Source organism: Candoia aspera, chromosome 1, assembly GCF_035149785.1.
Source record: "Candoia aspera isolate rCanAsp1 chromosome 1, rCanAsp1.hap2, whole genome shotgun sequence".
Classification (NCBI taxonomy): domain Eukaryota; kingdom Metazoa; phylum Chordata; class Lepidosauria; order Squamata; family Boidae; genus Candoia; species Candoia aspera.
In genome coordinates, this window is record NC_086153.1 from 48,547,151 (window position 1) to 48,573,747 (window position 26,597).

Consider the following 26,597-nt stretch of genomic DNA (forward strand, 5'->3'; position numbering starts at 1 on the left):
TGCTGAGGTTGAGAAACACTGTTCTGGAATGAGAGAAATCAGGTTTTGACATTCCTCTATGTAACATCTGTTCAGATTATTGAAGAGTGCTATTTTATCCTGCCACTCGTGTTTTCTTAAGGGTGTGCACCCCCAGCTCCTTCAATTTCTCATTATAAAACTCAGTGCCAAGTCCCCTGATCATCCTCTCTGCCTTTCTCTAAATCTATTTCACTTTCTATGAATCTTTCATAAAGTGTAATGCTTAGAAGCGGATGTGGCATTTGCAATGTCTGATTAAAGTAGAATATGTAAATGATTACTTCCCTGATTTGGAAATTATACTTCTGCTGATACAAGGTAAAATTACATTTGCTTTGTTTGCAGCCATATCACACTGCTGTCTCATATTCAATTTGCAGTCAGGATCTTTTTCAGAGGTACCATTACCAAGTTGGGTATCTATCCTTGTTCATATAATTTTTGTTTCCTAAGTGAAGAACTTTATATTTGTATCAGTTACATTTCATTCTATTACTTTCAACTAATTTATCTAACATATAAGAACATTTTGTTTGCATATTTCAGGGTATTAGCCTTCCACATAATTTTCTAAAGTCCACTCCAACATCTACATGAGGCAAGTGGGTGAAATCATCTGTCACCAATGGTTCAGGAATCACCAGTATGCAGATGATATCCAGCTTAATATCTCAACTCCTGGCTGGACAAGCAGTGCTATGGAAGTCCTGTCCAAGTGCCTGGATGGATAGGAACAACTTGAGGCTCAACCCTAATGGGACCAAGTGGCTTTTATTTCAAAGACCTCCTGGTCACAGGGATTTACCATCTTTAATTCTTAATGGGGTCACAATTCTTCAAGTAGAACTGTAATTTGGGGGTCCTTCTGGACTCCTGACTCTTCCTCAATGAGCAAGTGGCAGCCATGGCCAAAAGATACTTCACACAAATCCATCTTGTGCACCAATTCCATCCACTCCTGAAGCAGGAAGCCCTTCTCACACTCACTCATGCCTTAGCCAGCTCCTACATGAACTACTGCAACAAGCTCTACATGGAGCTACTCTTGAAGACCATTTGGACATTACAGCTGGACCAGAATGCAGCCTCATGAGCAACTATGGGTGTTCCTGATTTTGTTCATGTAACATTTCTGCTTCACTAGCTACACTGGCTATTAGTGGGATTCTAGGTGCTATTCAAGGTGTTGGTTATCACCTAAAAAGCCCTACCTGACTTAGGACCTGGTTACCTACGGAAACATCTTTCCCTTCTTGTTTCTGCCTGACAAATAAGATCTGGAAGAGTTGATGCACTCCAAGTCCCAGCTGTAAAGTGTTGTCATCTTGTGAGACCTAGGAGGCATGCCTTCTCCATAGCTGCTACAGACCTGTGGAACAGCATCCCCCTGAGGTTCATATGGCCTTGACTCTGTTGACTTTTCATAAAACTGTGAAAACCTGGATCTTCTGGGAGGCCCTGGGGTAAGGTGCAGTGATTGGTTCCCTGGTAGTCTATTTTGTTTGTCATAAATCATTGGAATTGCTCATACCCCACTTCCCCAATACATGAATAGTATGTATTATATTATTATTATTATTCTCTTAAATCCTAACATGATACTGTTTAGAGTTAAATAAGTGGTTGTGACACCATACAAATGATAAATAAATAAATTCTACTTATTATAAATACTACTTATAAATACTATTTATATTTATTAAAATACTACTTATACATAAATTTCACTCACAAGTAAACATTGATGAATACTTCTTGGAATTACTATTTGAGCTAGACATGTATCCAATTAATTGACATGTCATCCAGTCCACATTTAAACTAATTTACTAATCAAGATTTCATGGAATTCTTTGTCAAATGCATTGCTGAAATCAATTATTTCAGCATTTCCATTAACTCTTAAGGATCCAACCTGATCTTCTTTTTGGACAGATTGAGCAGTTTATTTGACCATGCAAATATAGTGGGTATAGTGTAGCTTGATTTCAGCAATATCTCCCATGAAATTCTAGTAGAAAATAAAGTAAAATGTGGGTGGTACTGTGTTGCCATTATATTGGTATAGAGGTGGTTGAATAATCACATCAATAAGTGTATATTAGTGGGGTTCTTTTTCAAGCTGGAAGGAAGTATCAAGTGGTATACAGCATTGCTCCATTCCAGGCCTTGTGCTCCTCAACATATTTATAAATTATTTAGATTTGGAGGTAGAAAACATGTTTATCAAATTTGCAGATGATGCCACAGCAGGGAAGATAGTGAACATCTTAGAAGATTCAGGAGAATCATGACAGTAGACAGAAATCAACAAGGAGCAAATGCAAAGTCTTTCATTAAGGTAGGGAACAATAAAATCATGAGTATAGGATGTGAGAAGAATCAGACTGGGCAACACTATGTGCAGAAAAAATCTGAGTGTCTTGGCGGATCACAACCTGAACATGAGCCAATAATGAAGTTGCAAAAAAGCCAAATGCAGTTCTAACCTGCATTAACAGAAGTATAGTGTTAAGCTGAAGAGAAGTCATTGCATTGGACAGACCACATCTAGACTATTGTGTCCAGTTTGGGGCACCACTGAAAATTTTGAGATATCTGGAGGAAAGCAACAAAGATGATAAGGGCCTGAAAGGAAAAATGTATGAGGAACAGTTAAAGATGCTGGGCATGCTTAGCCCACAGAGAGATTTGAGAGCTGAATGTAAGTATTGAAAGGGCTGTAAAAGATGGAGCAGGATTGTTCAGAGTTGTTCCAGAAGACAGGACGAGGAACAATGGGTTTAAATTACAAGGAAGTAAATTCACTTGGATATTTACTGGATATTATATTTTATATTTTATATTTCGTATTTGTATTTGTATTTTTAGGTATTTATATTGAACTGTTTTAGTGATTGCGATTTTTATTATTTGTAAGCTGCCCAGAGTCGTCATATGCAAGATGGGTGGCAAAGAAATTTAATAAATAAACAAACAAATAAACAAATAAACATTGTAATGAGCTGTGAGAATAATCCTGAGAGACAGGAGGAAGAACCGCAGCCTAGAAGACAGTCCAAAGCAGGAATTAATTAATTAATTTATTTTGTGTGGCATAGCAGAATGCAGCATTGTTGCATAAAAATCACAAAAACAATATATAAAAGTGTATAAAATATATGACATTGGGACAATACATTATTTTAAAAACACACAATACAAATGATGAATAAGATTATGAATAAATTAAGTTATGTATGAGCAGTTACTGAAGTACCTAAGCCTATGGCCAGATATCTAGATCCTTTAGCCATTGGACAGCAGTGCCCTCGAGATGATGTAGTTCTTGCAGGGAGCCCGGAAACCTTCTGAGGGGGCATTCCATCGCGATGTGATGTATGTAGACTAGCCTCCTTGTGGTGCACCCTGAGCAATATGATTTGTCACGGCTAAATAGTCTACATATCTCGGCTGCTGGATCTTACAAGGATTTCCCAGCAAGAAGCAGCAGCATGAACACCAAAAGGAGGAATGGGGATGGAGAAAACGTCTCTGAAATGACCCTCCCTAGTTCTCTGGAATGTAAAGGCAGGTGAGGGGAGAAGTGCTTTCAGACTTGTAAGATTCTGTTACAGAACTGTAACCTTTCAATAAAGGTAGTATTAGCATTTTTGGTTTTAGTTTCCTGGTCTGGACTACCTTGAAGGGCTGACAGATATCAATAAAAAAAAAATCCTAATGGTAAATGCTGATCAACGATGAAATGGACTGCATTGACACATGGTGAACTCTCCTTTTTTGGAAATGTTTAAACAGACTGGATGGCTATCTATTAGGGATGCTATAATAGTAGATTCAAGGTCCCTTCCTACACTTACATTCTGTTGGGTGTTACTATTTGCATAGGCAATCATTCACTTGCAGCATTCTTCTTTTCCTTTTCAGTCCTCATCCATAGATAGGAAAGATGGATGAAAACACTATTTGAGCCCCCAAGATCTTGAGCTTACTTCCTAGATCTTTAAAATCATGGTGATCCCATTGTTACTGTTCTGTGTACAGTAGAATCATTTGACTCCAAATGCATTAGCAGCAAGGTATAATTTCCAGTAAATCTGGTAAGACCTGGAAGTTCTTCCATTGCAACCCTGACCTTGTTCCAGGCAAGGAGTTGAAGTATGGCCACTTGCTGCTCCAGTTTTCTGACAATCTTTTTCAAGCATTGCTAGAAACTTGTACTTCTGCAATATAGGGTATTTTTAGGGAAGAACACAAACATGCCAAAAGCATTGCAGATCAGGACTGCAGAGTTCTGCCCATTTAATTTGTTTTTATGTGGTGCAACCCTTTGGAATATCATTCTACCTGAGATCAGTATGACCCCCACACTGGTGCTGTTTAAATGAGTCCTTAAAACCCTGCTCTATCCCTAGGCCCTGGTCAGAATGCATGGTAGACCTCTTGTGGGATGCTTTGGTGGTTTAATTGATTGCTGATTTTCTCCAGATTCCCTTTTAGATAATATTATATTGTAATTTATTGTTGAATTTTGTAAACCGTCCATGGTCATAACTGGGGTAGCCTATAAACTGCATGAATGAATGAACAAATGAATGAATAAATTTTAGTTTATTAATGTATCTTCACTATGGGCAGTCAACAGTTCTGAGGACATAGACTCAGTCTGCAAATTTTCACCCTTCATAATTTAATATTCAGTTTTTAGTTTATTTTAATGTTGTATCATATTGCTATTCTAACATTCTCCCTACTGCTGTTTTTATTTATTTATTTATTTGTTTGTTTGTTTTTATTTATTTATTTATCAAATTTGTCACTGCCCATCTGAGCTGCCTTAAAAATGTTTTTGTTACAGGGAGGCATAAAAATATAAATAGCAAACACATAAATAGTGAATCCAGAAGGCAATGATCCCAATGTCCCACTTAAAGTGATGTATCATAGATAGGCATTGGCTATATGCAGATGTAAATAGGCACTCCTTCATGGATTGTTACTTTGCGGTAGTCAAAGGGCTTGTGTATCCCAATGATGCTATGAGCTATTCTGTTAGGAATGTACACTCCCAGCAAGGCCACCCGTGACAGCAGATCATAGAAAAGGGGCCAGAATAAATGGGGTCCACTAAATAAAGAAATGAAAACTCACTTCATTATTCTTCCAAGAAAACCAAATGAACATTCAGAACCAGGACAATGTCAATATGATACTAGAGATATGGTTCCCAGGGTCAGAATGTGTTTAGTGAACTACTGTGGCCAGAGGCAAAAGTAAAGTTCAATGTTGCCAAAATATGTATACCATTAGTACAAGGAATGTCAGAACCATGAACCAAGACAAACCTGATGTTGTCAGAACAGAAGTAGTGAACTGAAATGGAATGGGTTGCTTCACATCAGAGAAGCATCAGATCTACTGTGGACAAGAAAATTATAGAAGAAATGGAATAGCCATTATAGTTAATAAAAAGATAACAAACTCAGTGCTTGGATACACCTTAAAAATGATAGAACAAGTCAAGCTCAAGGCAAGCCAGTCTATAGTGATCCAAGTCTATGCTCCAATCTCAGATGTAGAGGAAGTGGAGTTCTGTGGGGAGTTACAGCACCTTGTCAACACAACAACAAAGAAAGGCTTCATATTAGTTATAGGAGACTGGAATGCCAAGGATGGAAGTGAAATAGCATCTAGAATAATGGAAAAAAAATTGGACTTCATGTATGAATTGAACCAGGAGACAAACTAATACAATTCTGCCAAGAAAATCCAATTTTTATAATAAATGCCATTTCCTAACAACCTAAAAGACTTTATAGATGAGATAGACAACACCAAAATCAAATGGACCATATACTTTGTAGCAAAAATGGAGAAGCTGTACTCAGTCAACAAACCCTGGATTGGTGCTACCTGAGGTTCAGATCACAGACTCCTGTTTACAAAGTTAACTAAAGAAAACAAAATAGTTTGCAAAACTTAAAGAAAACAAAATAGCCAGACTACCAGATAGCAACCTCAGCAACACTCATATGATTATACAGTGAAGTACCAATTTAATCAATTTGATAAATATAGCAGCTGAAGATCTCAGGATTGAAATTTGTGAGATCATTAAAGATGAAGCAAATACAAATATCCAGAAATACAGAAAACAAAACAAGGCAAAATGGCTGTCTCTTAATACATTGAAAAGACAGGAAAATCTGCCCAACTAATGAGTTCTAGAAAACATAAAGAAAAGACTAGAGCTACTTCTAAATAAATAAAAATCCAATGAAACTGAAGATAATGATCAAATCGGGAGGACAAGAGATATATTAAGAAAATTGCCAGAATTGATGGAAACCATACCAGTGGTGAAGGTAACAAAAAAAAAAAAAAATCAATTCACATTCTAATACCAAAAAAGGCCAGTGTTAAAGAATGCTCAAACTACTGAATTGTACTTAGCCCACATATGAAAGATAATGCTTTAAATTTTGTGATCCAGACTTCAGTAATACATGGAATGAGAACTGCCAGTTTGTCAGCCCTTTGTCAGTTTGTCAGCCCTGAGGCAGGCCAGGTCAGGAAGTAGAACATGGATTTCAGAAATGTCACCCTACTGTTGGAGGGTATAATAACATAAACTTGAAAGCCTGCCAGAGTATCCCTCTGCCTCTTATATATCAAAGAGAGTCAAAGTGAGGTTATTCTGAGTTTCTTTCTCAAGTTTTCTTCTTCCCCAGGGTTGCGTTATCATTTACTTAATGGTTCTTGCATTCCTTCTTCAGTCTCTGTACTCCTCTACACAAATGTACGAACTGGATGCAGAAGTTGTAGAAGCACCCAGGATCACATTGCTAACATTCAATGGATGTTTTTGCTTTATTGATTAAACTAAGACTTTTGACTGAAGAGACCACAACAAAGAATGGATAACCCTTAAACACATGGCTGCCGTGGACCACCTCATCTACCCATTGAGGACTGTGTATGCTGGTCCAGAAGCAATAGTTAGAATGGAACATGGAGCAACTGAATAGCTCAAAAGTGGGAAATGGGTGTGCCAAAGTTGAATACTGTCCCCTTATTTATTTAATTTATGTGCAGAATGTATCATGAGAAATGCTAGACTAGGATACTTTTTTGTGTGGGTGTGCCTTCAAGTCAGTCTTGACTCCTAGCGACTGCCTGGAACTGTCCCTGCAATTTTCTTGGCAAGATTTTGGAAGTGATTTGCCATTGCCTTCTTCCTAGGGTTGAGAGAGAGTGACTGGCCTGGAATCACCCAGCTGGGACTAGAACTTACAGTCTCCCAGTTTCTAGTCAAATGCCTTAACCACTAACCATTACACCAAACTGGCTGTCATATATTGTAGACCAAACTCATATATCATAGACCAAACTCATATATCATAGACCAAATCATACACCAAACTGGCTTCTCATACATATAGAAACTGGCATTAAAATGGCTGGGTGAAACATTAACAAAATATGCTGATTATACTACTTTGATGTCTGGAAGAAAGGAAGACTTAAGAAATGTCTTGTTGAAGGCAAAAGGAGTTAAGAAATTTCTTGTTGAAGGCAAAAGGAGATGCAAAGTTGGTCTTCTGCTCAGCATATATATTAAGAAACTAAGATTATGTCAACAGGCAATCCAAACGGGAGAGAAGTTGAAGCAGAGCCAAATTTTATCACATGTTCAGGGACGGTGACTGCAGTCATGAAATGAACAGACATTTTTTACTTGGGATAAAGACTATGACAAAGAATTAAAGTATAGAGCCATCACATTGACAGCAAAGCTATGAATTGATCAGCCATGGTTTTCCCAGTTATAAAAAATGGCTATGAAAGCTGGACTATCAAGAAGGCTAAACAGAGAAAAAATGAAGCCTTTGAATTATGGTGATGGAAAAAATAGTTGAGAATACCTTGGACTGCCAGAGGAATAAGTTATTCCACACTAGATGAAATAAATTCAGACTGCTTACTAGAACCACAGGTAATGAAGGTTAAGTTCAAATATTTTGGACACATAAAAAGCCAGAGTCACTAGAGGAGACACCTATGCTTGGAAAAAAATAAAAGCAATTAAAATAGAGACTGATAAAAGACAAGGTGGTTAGATACTATTGCTGAAGACACAAATATCTGCTTACAAGGACTCAAAGAAACAGTGAAGCAACAAGCCTGGTGAAATGATGTCCATCAGGTCATGAAGAGTCAGAAGTGACTAAATGATTGAAAAACAACAATGGTCGATACACATCTGATATTCATATAGAGCCTTTCTTGTAGTGCTGCTTGCTCAGACAGCAATAATCTGTGCTACCAACATTGATCATCAGGTTGCAGCATTAGTATACCTTTGTCTTTTTTGAGGTTTGTCATAAAAAAAACACAAGTAATTTCTCTTTTTTTCAGGAAGTTTATGTGGGGCTCAGAGATCTTGTAACTAAATTGATTCTAGAGGTTAGAACTTTGCTTTGCAGCAAAGTTTTAATTTAAAAAGTCTACCCAAAATAATAAAATCTGGTGGGCAGGGAGACTGAGAAGAGGCCAAGGGAATTATCATAAGTGCCAAAGAGCATTACATTTCCTTCTCTCAGGTATACATCCTCATGGTGTAAAAACAGTGTCTTAAGGAGCTTCAGAAACATCAGAGGGGACTTTCCATCATTTTTCATTCTTCTGGTATAATATTTGATCCAACAGCTTATGGTATACATAGGAAGGAATATACAGGATACTGCTTTCATTGTTACACCAAAACCATGTAAAATCACTGATATATCCTCTTCTAAGCATTTCTGTGACTTGTGAACTTTTTTTTTCATTCTCAGATGCATCCTGTACCATTTTCTGATTAACAGAGCATTGGACTAGACAGCTCAGGGATCAGTTTAGTCTACTAAGACTATTGTGATGGCCTCATATTGTATGATTTGCTAGAATTTATGTTGCATATGATCAAGCACCTGGAATGCATGAGCATGAGTGTGTACATCCCCAACACACACACAAAGTAAGCTTTGTCCTATAATGGAAAGATGAAGCAATTGTGTTAGAGGAAAATTTACATGGCTTATACACAGTACATGTATAAGCAAACTATTAACGTTAGAAATATATAATCTATCAGAAACAAGTGATATTATCTTAACTGAAAGCATGGCAACTGCATTTTCATCTCAGTGCTGCAAGTGGAAAAATGATTTGCGAAGTATGCATTCATAAGGAAAAGAGATTTGCACAATGTATTTATTGTTACAGGCGGTTCTGGAATATTTGATCAAGAGTATTTGAACAGGTTGTTACTCCATAGCATATGTGATGTTGCTGAATCTATAAATATGACTGAATATAAAATAATTAACAATATAGGTAGATAATCCCTGATTGCATTTTGTGCTTAGGAGCTGAACACCCTGACAGATAGCATGATACCTGAAGGACAGCACCACTATTCTGTTATTTCTATTCCATAACATTTCATTGGGAAGCCTAGGAAAGATGTCCTATAGTGCATATTTGATATCTAGTATAGATATTTGAAGCCAGGCAACTGGTTACGAACCGATTCTAGAAGCAATTAACCCCAGATGACTAGCAAAGCCTTTCAGTTTTATGGAATAAAGAAAAGACAAAGATAACCATTTAAATACCGATTCTCAAAAAGCAGAAATGCTGGTGTTAGATCAATTTACAACAACAACAGCAACAATTTTTAGGAATAATTTTTCTGGAAATAAGGAGAAATGGCAGCAAAGGGTCTGTTGAAGAGTGAGGAGTACAAATATTGTAAGCAAAAAACAATTGGTTATCAACAGAAAAAAGTTGTATAAATCAGTATGAAGCTGACACAAATGGTGTCAGGAATTGGTTAATCCTTTGAGGGATAAACTAAAAGAAATTGAATATAGATTATTGCCATTGCTGATTTGAAGAGGTACAATGAAGATGGATAAGTAAGCATGATACTAAGATCATATACGGTAATTTTGACTCCAGGAGGTCTGTGATTCCCTAACCATTTAGGGCCAAGGGGCATGTTTGGAATTTGGGGACTTACTATAAGCACTATCACAAAATAGTTGCCATAATGGATGTGGCCAGCCAAAGCATCTAGATACCAGAAGGCATACAAACCATTGGGCTGGAAACATCCAGCATTTTATTTTCTAAGTACACCTCTGGAATCTCTCTGGAGGCCAGAGGTATTCTTGGAAATACAGGCTGTCTGAGACTGGCTTTTGCAACATGCTGTCTGTCTGTCTGTCTGTCTTAAATGCTTTAAGAGTTCAGTAGAGTAGGGAGTTTGGAGGGTGCCAAGGAATATACAGAGTCACATTATTATCCTCAATATCTTGCTTGAGACTTAAGCCATATCATTTACAGAAAAGAGATAAGCAGTTATTTGTACAACAATTTTTGGGAGGAAAATAGGATTACTGTATGAGGTTGGAAGGAGATCCGGTCTAAATGCAGTTAAAGCTGTAAATCTTATAGATGGATCCAGGCTTCCACTCAGCAGCCTGAGTGGACACTGGAAAAAGAGGGTTTGAAAGACCCTTGAAACAGTGTGGTAGAGACTTATTTTATACAGTGCTGGAGACTTATTTTATACAGTAGCTAATGATCTATAGATTACTGTATTTAGCAACTCTTTCTGAGAACCTAGTACAGCTCTGAAAATTGCTTATAACAGAACTCTCTCTTTGAAATGAATTGAATATCTTCCTGAATACATCTCTATAGTGATTGCATTTTGAAGAGAGTAATGGGGCCTTTCCACTATTTGTTCCAGCTGTATTAGAGAGATTGATTCTTTGAAGGACCTCCAATACAGTTCAATCTGAGATGAATTTAGCAATCCAATTAGTATAGAATCTCTGTATTAATCTTTTAATTAATGGGATCTATATTCCTATGGAACATTTAAAAAGTGTCCTTATCTGCAGTGCTAATTAGATGTGTAATTTAATGCCTTTAACTGATTTATCAACAGCTCAAGTTGTTTGTAATTTAGGATTTGGGAACATCTCACCACGTACAGAAGGTGGAAAAATATTCTGTATCATCTATGCCTTACTTGGAATCCCTCTCTTTGGTTTTCTGTTGGCTGGAGTTGGAGATCAACTAGGGACCATATTTGGGAAAGGTATCGCCAAAGTAGAAGACACATTTGTTGTGAGTATGCTAAATACATTGTTCTGAAATGTGATTAAATTCTGTGACTTTGAAAATATTCTACAATAGAAATTTGATTTTGATAGTGTATTTGTGGAGAAAAGGCTGGCATAAAGTAAATTGTCCATAACAATGTCCTGATAAAATATTATTTCTTCCTATAAATAAGCTATAGAATTTTGTATTATCTTTAATTTTAAAATAAGTTTGGTGTTGCATGCAAACACATGTACTCTTTCCTGTTCATCTTTGTCCTTCTCCGCTTTAATACTAAAAACATTGATGGAAAAAGAAAAGAAGCTTTTACATCTTCACTTGTCTACTACTGCTTTTCATCTCTAAATGCCCACTTGTTAGCATCAGGAGTTGTGTATCCCTGTTTGCAACAAACACATTTAAGCCAACGTGGCCAACAATGTACAGTATGGGTATGTGGGTACACATGATGGTAATGGGGAAGAAGGATGTGATTTAGAGCAAAGGAAAAAAGAAAGGGTTAGTATTCTCACCAGTCTTCTACTTCACAGAGCTTCCAAACTGCTTTTTCAAACCAAGCAAATAAATTAAGGGTCATAAATTATATTCATTTATCTAAACATCTAGTTTGACCTAAGACATCCAGGTTTGGAAGCTGGGCAGGGCAAAGTCTGGTTAGCTCTTGTATGGGAGACCTTCAGGGAATACCGGGGCTGTAGGCTAGATGGAAAAATCTGAAAGCCTCATTGAAAAAGCAATGGGAGAACATTTCTATACTGTTGCCAAGAATAAATATATGGCTGAAGTCCAGGTGTCCTATATTCTAGAAGTCAAGCTAGACTTGAAAGAGACTTTACCTTTGTTTGCTTTCTCATTTATGTATTTATTTATTTATGCCCGAGGCCTTTTGTTTTGAAAGTTATACACTGAACAGTAAAACAAAAGAAAAAGGCAGTTGAGTGAGAGGACAACTTGGAAATATAGCATAGAAAAAACAGGAGCTGCAGCAGGAAACACCAGGTGAGTCACTGAGATTTTTTTATTGGAGATAGATAGATAGATAGATAGATAGATAGATAGATAGATAGATAGATAGATAGATAGATAGATAGATAGATAGATAGATTCCTTGTTCCTCCATCACTTGGACTGCAGATTGAGAGTTCTAGTCCCACCCTGGGCATGAAAGCCGGCTGGGTGACCTTGGGCCAGTCACTCTCTCTCAGCCCAACCCACCTCACAGGGTTGTTGTGGGGAGAACAGGAGGAGGAAGGAGTATTAGGTATATTCACCACCTTGAATTATTTATAAAAAAAATAATAAAGGCAGGATAGAAAATTAAAATAAAAAATAAAAAATTAAATTAAATTAAAGGCCTTCCTTTGTGAGTGTTTGGATACATTTAAGGCTTTCAGTGTTATATCCTTTAGTTGGTGTAGTGACTGGGGCTGCTCTGGGTGAGAACTAGGAGGAGCTGGCTTCCAGTGAGAGGTAGAGGGATGGGAAGTGGCAGTCAAAGTGACAACTTGATTGCCCCTTCAGGGGATTATATCCAGTTTGCCTGGTAGGTGGTAAAATCTACCAGAGCAGGGCAGAGGAAGTAGATGATGGGAAGATGATGTTTGTGATCCATAGGAACAAGGCATCCTTACCAGGACACCAATGAGAAAATTTGATACCAGTAAGAGAACCTGCTCATGTACCTCAGCCTCAGGTACATATACCTGAGTGTATATGTAGAAAGTAGGGATTCTGCTAAGGTACCACCTGCCCCTCTCCCTAATGGAATCCCTGTCTGAGGTGAAAGATCTGGCCTCAGAGCTGGTGTTGGAGATCTATAGGCTTATGTAACTGGGAGATTTCAATATCCACTCTGGCCTCTTTATTCCATGAGTGATTTTGTCAGTTTTCTGTTAGTACCTGGAATTGGTAGTTCACTAGAGCAGTCAACATTACTCATCCATCCATCCACCCATCTTTTCCATCTAATGAATTTATAGAGATCTTCAGTCAACTAACTCTAAGCAATGCCAATTCAACAATAAAAATGCAATAATATGCAATAACACACAATAAAGCTTGTATAACCTCTAGGTACTATTAAGAACTACGTTATTACTGTTGGTCACACAGTCAGCCAGATGTTTAGACTGGTTTTGGCATTTTTATCCACCTATTGAGGCCTTCCCAAAGACCTGGGATTTGCAGATGTTGTTGTTTGATGGTGTTAAAGGTATTGTTGCAGGATATAAGCTGTTCCAAGTAAAGCTGCCTTTTGCAATTGACTAATGGTGATTTTGTCAATGCTGATGGTGTTCCAGTGGTGCTCCAGATATTTTGGGATTGCACCCAAGGTGCCTATTACTATTGGTACTATCTTTGCTTTCTTTTGCCACAGTCGTTCTACCTGCATTTGCAGGCCTTTGTATTTTGTGATTTTCTCCAGTTCTTTCTCTTCTCTTCTGCTGTCTCCAGGTATTGCAACATCCACCCTCCAGACTTTTTTGTCTTTCTTATCAACAATTGTTAAGTCTGGGTGTTATGTGGCAGGTGCTTGTCTGTCTGAATTCTAAAGTCCCAGAACACTTTAGCTTCTTCATTTTCTATTACTTTGTCTGTTTTGTGGTCCCACCAGTTCTTGCTTGCAGGCAAATGGTATTTCTTGCAGATATTCCAACACACCATTGTTGCTACTTTGTCATGCTGTTGTTTATAGTGAGTCTGTGCAATCTTCTTGCAGTAGCTAACTAGGTGGTCCATTGTTTCTTCAGCTTCTTTGCAGAGGTGGCATTTGCTGTCTGTTGCTGTCTTCTCAATTCTGGCTTTGTATGCATTTGTTCTTAAGGCTTGGTCTTGTGCAGCGAGAATGAGCCCCTCTGTCTCTTTCTTCAACTTTCCTGCTCTTAGCCATTGCCAGGTCTTGTTGTTACCTGCTTTGCCTACTAATTTTTTTGTGTACTGGCCATGCAATACTTTGCCTTGCCATGTCTCTTTTCTATTGTTCATTTGGTCTTTCTTGTAGGCCAGTTTGGTCTCTTCAGTATTCAGTAAGCCTTCATGGTGTACTAGCTTCAGTACATTTTCTTCACTGTCTTTCAGATATTCTTCCAATGCCCTTTTTCCTTCTTCAACTGTCTGCTGTTCTTGCGACATTCCATGCCCACCTATGCTCCTTGGTAAATAGAGTCTGTCAACATCGCTGTATGGATGAAGGGCATGATTCATTGTCATTATTTTTCTGGTCTTCCTATTCAGGGCTTCTAGTTCTGCTTGAGTCTAGTCCATTATTCCAGCTATGTATCTAATGACTGGAATTGCCCAGGTGTTAATTGCCTCCATGGTATTTCCTCCACTGAGTTTGGACTTTAAGATCTTCTTCATTCTTATGATATATTCACTATTAATCTTCTTCTTGACTTCAATGTGTTTGATGTTGTCACCTTGAAGGATGCCCAGGTATTTGTAGTGATCTTCTTCATCCATACTCTTGATGTTATTTCCATAGGGCATCTTGATTCCTTCAGTTTTCACTATTTTCCCCTGTTGATGGTAAGGGTGGCACATTTGTCTAGTCCAAACTCCTTTGCAATATCTTGGCTGTATAATTGGACAGTATTGAGCAGTAAAGGAGGTGGGATAGCCTGGCAGATGTTTTTGATGTTTGATAGCCATGGTCTGACTTGTTCAGTATTGTTGACAGAGGAATCAATGCAATGACAAACAGCAGTGGTGATAGTGCGTTTCCTTGAAAGATTCCTCTTTTGATATTAACCTCTCCCAGTCCATCACCATTGACTAGCAACTGTGTCTTCCATTGTGCCATTGATCTTTGCACAAAGCTTCTGACGTTTCTACTGATTCATGTTACTTCTAGGCACTTGATTATCCAATCATGTGGCAGGGAGTCAAATGCCTTCTTGTAATCAATCTCAACTACATTCAAGTTGGTCTTCCTTCTCTTGCAGTTTTCCAAAATCATCTGGTCAATTAGAAGCTGATATTTTGTTCATCTGTTGTTTGGGCATTTTCCTTTCTGCTCAGGTGGAAAGAGCTTGTTTTCAACTAGATGCTGTTGGACTGCATCATCTACAACACCAGTTAGCAATTAAAAAGTTGTTGATAAGCAGGTAATTGGCCTGTAGTTGCCTGGTGCTGTCCCTTTGATGGATCTTTCATTATCAGGTAGGTTTTGCCAGATGTTAACCAATCTTCAATTTCACTTCCTTGCAGTATGTTGTTAAACTGCTTGGCAATGAGTGGGTGCAGACCAGTCAGATGTTTCAACCAAAACCCATGCAGTTCATCTTCACCTGGTACTGACCAATTCTTGATCTTCCTTGCCCTTTTCTCCACCATTTCTGCTGCTATTACAAGTTCTTTCATTTCAACTTCTTTTTTTATTCTTATCCACTTCCTTTATCCAAGCTGCATTCTTGTTCTATTTCTTTGGTTTGCCCCATAGTTGTGCCCAGAAGTGCACTGTTTCTTCTTTGTCAGGTCAATTGCAGTCTCTCCATTGATGGATTGATAGAAACATTTCTGATTCGATTGAAATTGGAGATTTTGCTTATAGTGTGCGATTTGAGTTTCATATATGCTGATCTTCTTGGCTACAGCTGTTATTTGCTGCTTTATTATTTCCAGGGCTTCCTTGATCTTCCTTGTCTCTAGGTGATATTTCTTGGTCAGGCATTCTTTGGTCTTCTTGTTCTTCAGCTTCATTTCTTTCAGCTGTTCTAGCTTGTTTGCATCTGATCTTAGCATGCTGGCCTTATTTTCCAACCTGATTTTCCATTTTGGTGGTGCACTGTTTGGCTTTTTTTCTTGTTTGTTGATTTTTCATCTGAGGTATTCAGTTATAACTGCAGTTGTGCTGTACAGCAGTTGGTTTGTTTCTTGCAGTGAGCTGGTGCTAATATTTGATATTACAGAATTGGGATCTTTTAATACTTGTGCTAGCTGTTCCTTTGTAACAAGCTTCAGTGCAGGAAGCCTTATTCTGTTGTTTTTGTGCTGTTCTAGATGCTTGGTTATTCTTCATTTTGGTTCCTCTTGTTTTTTTAGTTAGAGGGCTTTGTGCTTTCTTAGGAGAAGGCAGAGAAGAGCGTGCTTGGTTTGGGAATGAAAATGGTTCAATAACTATGCTGGCTGGGTAGACCTTTGCAGTTCTTCCAATTCTACTTCCGTGAATACTTTACTTCATATTATAAATCAGCTTTGATTGGCTAGCCTTTGTTCTGTTATTTCTGATTCTGGATGTTGTTCTTTCCAGAACTGGTGCATTCTTTTCTCATTGGACTTGATTTGTAATAGCAGATTATTATTTCTTGGTTTTCAGTCTTCATATATTTGCGATGGGTAAACAACTTTTCCTCCCATAGTCCTGCAGCTTCTGGCCCTGGTTGCTCAGCCAATGGTCCTGAGTCCTGTAGTCCACTTGTCACAAGATATCCAGGAACTAGAACATGTAGCATGGTCCTTGTTGACCCAAGCGATGACCAATCCAGTATAGGTTTCTGTAAATTATGTCTCACAATATTGTTTATGGAAGAGGCACTCTTTGTCTGACTCCTCTGATGAGACATGCCCAGTATGGTTGAACCTCTGGCATAATTCTTATCCTCCTTGGAGCAGGCAAGCCCCACAACCATGTCAAGGTAGTGACTCAGTGGGGAACATCATCATCATCATCATCATCATCATCATCATCATCTATCATACTGGAGTTCTATAACAGTCCAGTCCCAAAGCACTAACAGCAATTTTTTTAATGAACTTCCAGAAGTTTGGAAGAGTTTGGAAGTCACCTTTGCCTTGGGGGAAATGCTATTCCAGAGCAGGGTAGCCTCCATAGAAAATGTACACCTTGGGGGGCCCTCCCATCATACTTTTTAATAGATGGGTACTTTAATCAGTCATTTTATGTACCCTTGGATTGGGTGGGCAGAATCTATATGGATAAGTTGTCTCAAAGAAACTCAGGCCCTGAGGCACACAGGGCTTAATAGCTAATGACCAACATTTTGAGTTGCACTTGGAAACATTGGCAATCAGTGCAGCTCCCACAGCAATGGCTTTACATTGCAGTATTGAGACTGTCCAGTACTCACTAGGGCCACTTTGCACCAATTATCCATGTGGTCTTCAAGAGTAGACCCATATGAAGCAAATTATGATAGTCCACATGGGAGATAACAAGAGTATGGGTAACCTTCTTTAGTGCCCCTGTTTTAGGTAAGACTATAATTGGCATATCAGTCAGAGCTGGGCAAAGGCACCCTGGCCATTGTTTCCATCTGTCATTCCAGCAGGAGCTATGAGTCCAGGAGGTCCCCCAAGCCACAGGTCTGCTTTCTATGGAGAGCCAAAAATGGTAAATATAAATAGCCATCTTGCTACTATTGAGTCTGAGCCTGATCTTCCTTATCCAGACCCTATTCCCTATTCAGCCCAAGGTGGAGATGTTCAGCTAGATATCACCTGCATTATTTGTTTGTTTGTTTATATTTCAAATTTATGTCACCGCCCATCTCCCCCAAAGGGGGACTCTGGGTGGTTTACCACAAAATAAACAAATTAAAACCATAAAACATAAATTACAATACAGACCATCATTATAAATAGATAAATATAAGATCCTTGTGGTGAAAAGCTCTCATTCAATGGGGAGGGCACTATGGTGCAGCCACCCCCAGGAAGAGCTATTGCCTTTCCCATCCCAAGTAAGGTGGCAGAACCAGGTTTTCAAATTCTTCTGGAAGGCAGGGAGCGAAGGTGCCTGCCTCACCTCTGGGGGCTGAATGTTCCACTGCAAACTAGCAAATTTCTTATAGATGTTAAACAGGATATAGGAGGAGACCAAGCTCTGACATGAGGCATCCCATAATGGAGCACCCAAGACCCCAACCAAAACCAATGGATCCTTCCATTCAGGAAGAAGAGGAACCATTGTAATTCAATACCCCGATTCCCAACCTTTGCATGTGATCCTGAAGAATACTATGATTGACAGTATCAAAAGCTACTGACAGGTCTAGCAAGACAAGTATGGTTGTACTCCCTCCACCCAATGGCTCTCAAGTGCCCTCTCTGACCTGCTTAAAATGTGGCTCTGTGGCATATGTGGAAGCTGAAGCAGCAAGGTAGAAACTGGAGTACAGGTGAAAGAAGATTGAGCTCAAATCTGATAAAAACCTGCATAAAACCTATTGAAAGCCTACGCTGAGGCAATACCTTCAGTAAAGAAGCATTTTTTCTTGCACTTATTTATTTTACAGACTTGCATCCTGCTGACTTGTTTCAGAGTGTAAGGGGACTGACTTGTGCTTGCTTCTTTCCAGAGTTCTATTACAGAATCACTTGCAATTACCTTTTTGCAAATGAAATCTCTCACATTTGGGCTAGTCTGGATGTTGTTTTAACTTATTCTGTGGGAGTGATGGATGATTTTTGTTGGGGATCAACAAAAAGAGTATTGCATTTTTTTGACCTTTCAATGGCTTTCAATATAATTATACATGCTATCCTTCTGGATGACCAGAGAATTTTGGGAATAGGAGCTATAGCTTTGTTCCATTCCCATCTCTCATGTAGATTTCAGAAAGTGTCACTTGTTGACTGTTACTTCTCAAAATAGAAATTATAGAGTGTCCTTCAGGGTTCTGTCTGTCTCCAGTGCTTTTCAATATTTGTAAGCAATTGGGGAAATCATGAGGACATTTAGAACTGGGTACTATCAGCATAGTACTCAGGAGGAACTGAGGAGCCTTATGATGAAGGTAAAAGAAGGAAGTGCAAAAGCTGGGTTGCAGTTAAACCTAGAAAAAACCCCCAAGATTATGGCAACCAACTTGATTGATAACTGGCAAAGAGAGGGAGAAAATGTAGAGGCAGTTACAGAATTTGTATTTCTAGGCACAAAGATTACTGCAGACGCTGACTGCAGCCAGGAAATCAGAAGACGCTTAATCCTTGGGAGAAGAGCAATGACAAGTCTCAATAAAATAGTTAAGAGCAGAGACATCACACTGACAACAAAGGCCCACATAGTTAAAGCAATGGTGCTCCCCACAGTAACGTATGGCTGCAAAAGCTGGACCATGAGGAAGGTTGAGAGAAGGAAGATAGATGCTTTTAAACTGTGGTGTTGGAGGAAAATTCTGAGAGTGCCTTGGACTGCAAGAAGATCAAACCAGTCCATCCTCCAGGAAATAAAGCCAGACTGCTCACTTGAGGGAATGATATTAAAGGCAAAACTGAAGTACTTTGGCCACATAATGAGAAGACAGGATACCCTGGAGAAGATGCTGATGCTAGGGAGAGTGGAGGGCAAAAGGAAGAGGGGCCGACCAAGGGCAAGATGGATAGATGATATTCTAGAGATGACGGACTCGACCTTGGGGGAGCTGAGGGTGGTGACGACATACAGGAAGCTCTGGCGTGGGCTGGTCCATGAAGTCACAAAGAGTCCGAAGTGACTGAATGAATAAACAACAAAACTATCAGCATACTAACCACAGTCATTTTATGTCATCTTTGGGAAATAATGTAGCCTACCCCCAATGTTTACCTCAGTCAATAATGGTCTCATGAGGGATAATAAAATGAAACTGAATCCAATCAAGATGGAGGTGAAGGTCCAGAGAGATGGTGGATCTGCCTGTTCTGAATGTGATTATATTCTCCCAGAAGGAGCAGCTACTATACACAGTTTGGGAGTGGACCTGATTTTTTTTCTGGTTTCCCAGAATAAGAAAATGGCCAGGAGGACCTTTTATTAGCTTTGGTTGATACCCTGTGTTTTTTTCTAGAATATGACCTGGTGGTGTCTATCCTGATAACCTCCAGATATAACTGTAGTAATGCATTTGACACAGGGCTGCCATTGTATCTAATCTATGAACTTCAGCTGGTACAAAACTTAGCAGCCAGGTTGGTTTTGGGAGGAACACAAGGAAAGCATATTACAGTTTTGCTTTGCATTGACTTCCAGGTTCTCTCCAGGCAAAATACAAAACACAGGTAATTACTGATAAAGCTCTACATGACTTAGTTCTATTTGAAAGCCTGCCTCTTTCTATATGAACCTCCATACTTATTAGGATTGCCTGGGGAGCTTAGTCTACAGTTGCCATGAGCCTATCTGGCAGCAAATGGAGACTGCGTATTCCAGATGAGGTACTCCCTTACAGAGTTGAGGGTCCTCATATCTTTACTAGGTTTAAAAAGACCCTTAAAGCATATCATTTTATATAGGCTTTTAACTAATTTTATTATTAATTTTAATTGTTTGTAATACCCTATTTTAGTTTTTTTAATCTGCTGAATGATGTAGTTGATCTCAATAGATAAATACATATTTTACATTTACTTCAATAAAAGCTCACATCCCATTTACTATTTTACTTCAATGTCATAACTACCAATAATAATAGGATGGGAAGGAGCAGTCCTAAAATAAATAAAGTCCTGAGCAATGTAAAATGAAAATTTAAAAAAAAGCCAAATCTACAGATAATTACTGTAGGAAATCCTGGAGATACAGTGGTTTTCCTAGAGCAAACATAGATAGATGATAGAGATCATATACACCACTTGGTTCCTTCACCAATTATAATACCGCTGAGAGATCCTAAAGAGTATGTGTATGAAGGTGTGCATGAAGGTAGCTTAAATCTGTGAGGTAGAATTTTGTGCTGTGGGCACAATGCAGTTCTCTTAATCAGGTGATGAGATTTCCCTCCCAATATGTTTTGTTAAATGGCTGCAGTAGTTGGAAGAGCATTCTGCACAAGCATTTTACAGGTACAGAACCCTTTTTCAGTTCTTCCAATAGGGGACAGAAACCCCTTTCAGCTTTTTGACCTGTATTTAATATCTTATTTCAGATTTATAACATGTTCCTAAATATGGTATCAACAGTTCAATAAAACAATATTCTTACCATGACTTTGATGGAAATTGTGTTACTGACATTACAGCAATTATCAGTGGAAATAAATTCCTTGAATACAAAATGTATTGAAATCAAGTAAGACTAATTTATGTAACCAAGCCAACATTTACCATCATGAAATAAAGCATGAACATTTTATATGACATGGATTTTGATATTTTTGTTGTCAGATCATTTTCTTCTTAAGAGAATTACCTACTTTATATGGGGGTGTGTTGGGTGACTGCATATAAAATCTGGTAATCTGGTAATTGTAACTGTTGTATATTAGCTTCATGCTGTGAATAGCTTTGCTACAGACGGAGCTATCGAAGAAAGCTGGACCATTCTTGATATAAACCATTTCTTGTGAAACGCATCTATACTAATATTCATTTAAATGTTATTTACATCACCTATCCACCTTACCCTAGTATTTTCCCCTTTCCCCAAAAGTGTAGGAAACATTACTCATTTGCAGAAATTTGTTGACATGATAAGCTTTCTATACATGAAAAAGAATGGGAGTAACCTTGGAATTTAGCTTCCCTCTACACCCATTTATTCACTGCACATGGTTGTAATCTTATGGACAGTTACTTGGCCCTGAATCCCATTGAAATCAATTGCTCTCTCCTAGATAAACATCAGTGGGAGCAAATTTTATGATCCATGATTGTATGAAGACCTGCCCATCCATTTCTTTCTCAGAGCAAACAATTCCATGTAAGCTTAGTGGGTTAGATAATGATTAAACATCCCTATAGGCTCTTTGTAGATCTGCTATAAATACTTTACAGAGAGATGTTAAAAAACTTTTTTTTTTACTTGTGATTTTGAAGTGGCTTTAATCTATTCTGTCACCCTTTGGTTATACTGTTAGAGCTGTTTTGCCATCTAATTTGATTTAAAACATTTGTAGACTGTGTCAACTGGGTTTCAGTAGACAGACTTACATATTTTATAAATGCATACCTACATATACATACATGAAGTAATATTACTTTACTAATAATGGATTCTTTCTCTCTCTCTCTCTCTCTCTCTCTCTCTCATCCCCTGTGTTTATTCTCTCCACCCACCACAGAAATGGAATGTGAGTCAGACAAAGATCCGCATAATATCAACAATAATATTCATTCTGTTTGGCTGCGTACTGTTTGTTGCTCTTCCGGCAGTCATTTTCAAGCACATAGAAGGCTGGAATACGTTAGATGCAATTTATTTTGTAGTTATCACCTTAACAACAATTGGATTTGGTGATTACGTGGCAGGTAATATTTTATCAAGTTCTGTATACAGAGATAAATCATATACACTTATAATGTACATAAATGACTTAACAGTGTACATTGTTGCAAGGAACATTTCCACTAAGCCAGGCCATCAATATTGATCTAGCTGTATTTTTCCCAGGGTATCAGATATGTGTTTTCTCTAGGTCTCCCTGCTAGAATTGAACCAGAGACCCTTTGCATACAACGTAGCTTGCTACATTCTTCCTATTTTAACTCTTCGAAGATTTATTTTTTGCCCCAAACCTTAAAGTTGGTTCAAATTTACTGCATGCTTACCAAACATTTTCCATGAGAAGGAATACCATTCAATTGACTAATTAACTTTAAAACAGTAAAATAGGGGGCCATCAGGTTTTTCAGGTGCCAATCATCTAATATGATGATATAGGCCCATTTCCAAAAGTTAAAAATGGCCAATATCTTGAGAAGTCCCTAAATCTTGTGGGATTTTTGTGCTCACATCCCCAAGATCTCTTATGAGATTTCGACATTCTGAAATCTCACAAAATATCCTGAAAAAAACCTGAAAATTCATAATATTTTTACATTTAATATTGGAGTTCTGTGGATGTCATCTGGGAATGTTATGGGTGCTCTGGCATTTGTGAGCACTCCCTTGTCAGCTCCTGTCTGGAGACTAAGCTAAATTGCTTTACCTGATTCTGTTAAATATTCAAGTCAGAAGAAGTTAGGATCTCTTTATAATTTATGGTTTATAAGAGTATATCACCTCTGCATAGTACTGTAATAGACATGTGAATACCACTGTGTGCAGTTGTTCAACAGTGAGTATGCATAGGCACTGTGGATCCATCTATATTACTTCTTCATTTTTCCTACTTGTCTATGTTCAGTTGATGATTCTTCCCTCCAGCAAATTCTCTTATTTATGCAGATTTATTTTCATGCTGCTACTACATCTTATTATATAAGATGGCACATAATCAATCATTCAGTCAATTTGCAGAAGAGAATGTTGTTGCAGTATGGGCTAGTTACTGTAGGCAGAGGAAGAATACAAGCTTGAGAAACAGTCTCAAACTCATGTCTTATTATTTATGTATATGGGACAGATCATAAAAGCTAGTATTCGTGTTTGCGTGTGTGTGTGTAATCACTGACAGTATACATTTAAGAAGAACTTATTATGCTGTTATGTCTTATATTCATATTTGAATATAAAATGTGTTTAGTCTATAGGATGAAAATGTCCTCACTAACATCTTATTTTTTTATAGCCTGAACATTATTTTTTTCTATGTATAAAGGTGCCAAATAGACACTGGTTCTATACCTATGTTAAAATGTTCAGTGACCCTCATGCATTAATATGTATTTATAGAGAAATGGACCTAGCTGGACCTGCTTTAAAACTGGTATCTTTTTCAGAGTGTGAACATTAATATTTTAATCTTGTTTTTATGCACTGATACATCCTGGTTATGTTTCTAGTAAGAACATTATGTACCAAAGGCCACTTAACTGTAACTGGAACATCAAGTACACTAGTAGTCTTTATCATTATACATTTCTGCACATTTTCATGAACCAGTTAATATAGTAATTTGTCCCTACAGCTCTCATTGTTTTTATTGTTTTTACTACTATAAAGAAAAGCTCAGTCGTTAGTATAGTTTCTGTGCATCTGTGCTATTATTTATGCTTTTTCTTTTTCTTTTATTGTGCCTTGTCTTCTCCTGAAATAAATAAAAGGAAGGAAGGAAGGAAGGAAGGAAGGAAGGAAGGAAGGAAGGAAGGAAGGAAGGAAGGAAGGGTGTTATCTAAATTAGACAATAACTGGTTCCTAAGCAGGGAAGGGACAGGACAACCCAAGAGGCAGAAGGTGGGGCTTGGAGACCAACTTGCTTAGAGATGGCTTCCCACAGCAAGGGAGGTTGCCCCTCCTCTTGCTCATGTCTCCAGGCAGGGCAAACACCCCATTTTGTGCTTAATTCACGGGGTATTGGCAGGGGTCTTTGCTGCTGTCCCTTCACTGTTCTAAACATGTTGCTCATCCAGGCTGAGAGAAGAGATGCCCTATCTTAGAAATGAAAAGATTAGTTTTCATGAACCTAACCATGATAGAACCAGCTAGACAACACCACTAAAGTCAAAATTGTAACTCCCAAAATTGTATTTCAAATTCCTAAGTGCCTTAAAAAGAGAGAGAGAAAATAGAAAATGTTTAAGCTTCAGGTCTCTGTATAATTAAAGCAACAACAGCAAAACTTTACATCAGAATGAGAAATGCTAGATTTCTTATACTGCAATTTTTAGTCTCTGTGTGAGAGAAAGATAAATATGATTTGAATTGCTGGTGTAGATGTCTTGACTTTTCATGGAAGAAACCTAAAGTCATTTTGTTTACAGGTAGTCCTCGCTTAACAATGGTAATTGGGATATTGCTAAGCAATGTGGTCGTAAAGTGTGATGTTATGTGACCACATCGCTTAGCGATGGCAATTCTGGCAGTCCCCGTTGCCATCATTAAGCGAAAACCTTGGGTCATTAAGCAAGGACTTCTTTGCAACTTCCTGCCAGCTTCCCACAACCCAACCCAAGCCAGCAGGAAGTTGCAAGTTCCAGGCAGCTCACAAGCAGGCAGGCAAGTAAGTGGTGCCCGAGACCGATTTTAGGCCTGGGGTGGTTGCTGCTGGGTGTGGGGAGGGTGTGTGGGTGGTTGCAGTGGCATGTGTGAGCCTTTTCAGGCTGGGGGGTTGGCTGCTGCTGGATGGGGGAGACTTACTCGAGCAACTTGCGACCTTCCCTGCCGGCTTCCCTATTGACTTTGCTTGTGAGAGGCTGTCAGGGAAGGTTGCAAATGGTGATCATGTGATTGCAGGGCACTGCAACTGTCATAAGTGCAAGCCAATTGCCAAGCACCCAGATCGTGATCACATGACTGCAGGGGTGGTGTGATCACCAGAACTTTGAGAACTGCTCATAAGTACCACTCATTCAGCACTGTTGCAACTTTGAATGGTCACTGAACGAGTGCTTGGTAAGTGAGGACTACCTGTAGTCAGTTAATTCATCTTTCTACTTGCCACTCAGAATAAATAATCTAGATAACTGGGACTATAGCACTATACAGTTTGAGTTGTAGTCTACATGGGCAGTATGAAAAGAGCTACAGAGCTTTGAGTCCCTATAGTTCAGGCCAAAGAGTAACCCTGCAAGGAAAAGGTAAGTGTTGTATGCCACCCAGAGTCACTTTTATGTCAGATGGGTGGCTGTATACAGTAAATATGATAAATAAAGAAAACAAAAATAAAAACAGACTGATATGAACAAAATTAAAATTCAGTTAAACTGGATTTTTTGTGCTTATAGACCAAAACTGTGCAAATGTCATTTTCAGTATAAATAGCATGGAGAAAAGATGAGGATTTGTTCCCATATATATGCATATGTGTGTGTGTCTGTTGAACAGCTAGTGTATGTAAGGCAAAACCATCTCTTGCATTGTATATTATCTGTGACATGCAACACAGTGGCCCATTTCAAACATGCCCGTTTTTTTCTGAGCTGTGTTTCAATCAAGTGTACATGAGTAACAAGCTGAAAATGCTCCCTCATGTACATGACTTCAGAGCATTAAGTTTCACAAGCCTGTTTTCTTTGACATTCAAACAGCCTACAAACAAAATTAAACCAGAAATAAACCATGGGCTGCAATTCTGATATACCTTCTTAGTTCAGAAGTAACAGACAACTGTATTTGAGCAAACCAAGAAGTTTTCTCTGAAGTTTAGAGGGTAAGTGGAAGGGAGGAAGAAGTGTTTGGTATTTATTGTTTGTTCTTGATCTTCCATCTACAGAGATAAACTTTTTACACAGTAGATGAACTTCCAGAATTGGGTACCAGTACTGAAAAAGAGTTCTTCCTGGTTCTGATCAGCTATATTTGTGGGGTTACTGTTATATAACTTCATATTTGTGATGGTGCTCATTAAGGTAGAAAGTAATATGCTCCCAATAGTGAAGACCAAATTAGCCTGATTTTAACAAAATGTATGTCACTTTCAGTCAAAACACGTTATATTTTATAGCCCACACTTGAGGTAATCAACATATGTCTTTTTATGGTCAGTTTTTTTCTTCTTCTAAGGAATGGGGATAGATGGCCTACAAGTTACAGTAAGCAAAAGCATAGTTTGCTTACATCATTTGGATATCTGGAT

The 26,597-nt window shown here is 38.3% G+C and overlaps 1 protein-coding gene across 1 annotated transcript in view; it reads left to right on the plus strand.

Moving 5' to 3' along the window:
• The window catches only part of KCNK2 (potassium two pore domain channel subfamily K member 2), an 88,690-nt gene that overhangs the window by 41,971 nt on the left and 20,122 nt on the right, over positions 1-26,597 (plus strand). Inside the window, exons 3-4 of the mRNA XM_063290136.1 lie at positions 11,045-11,205; positions 22,203-22,389. Of these exons, the coding sequence (XP_063146206.1) occupies positions 11,045-11,205; positions 22,203-22,389 (348 nt within the window). The remainder of the gene's footprint in view (positions 1-11,044; positions 11,206-22,202; positions 22,390-26,597) is intronic.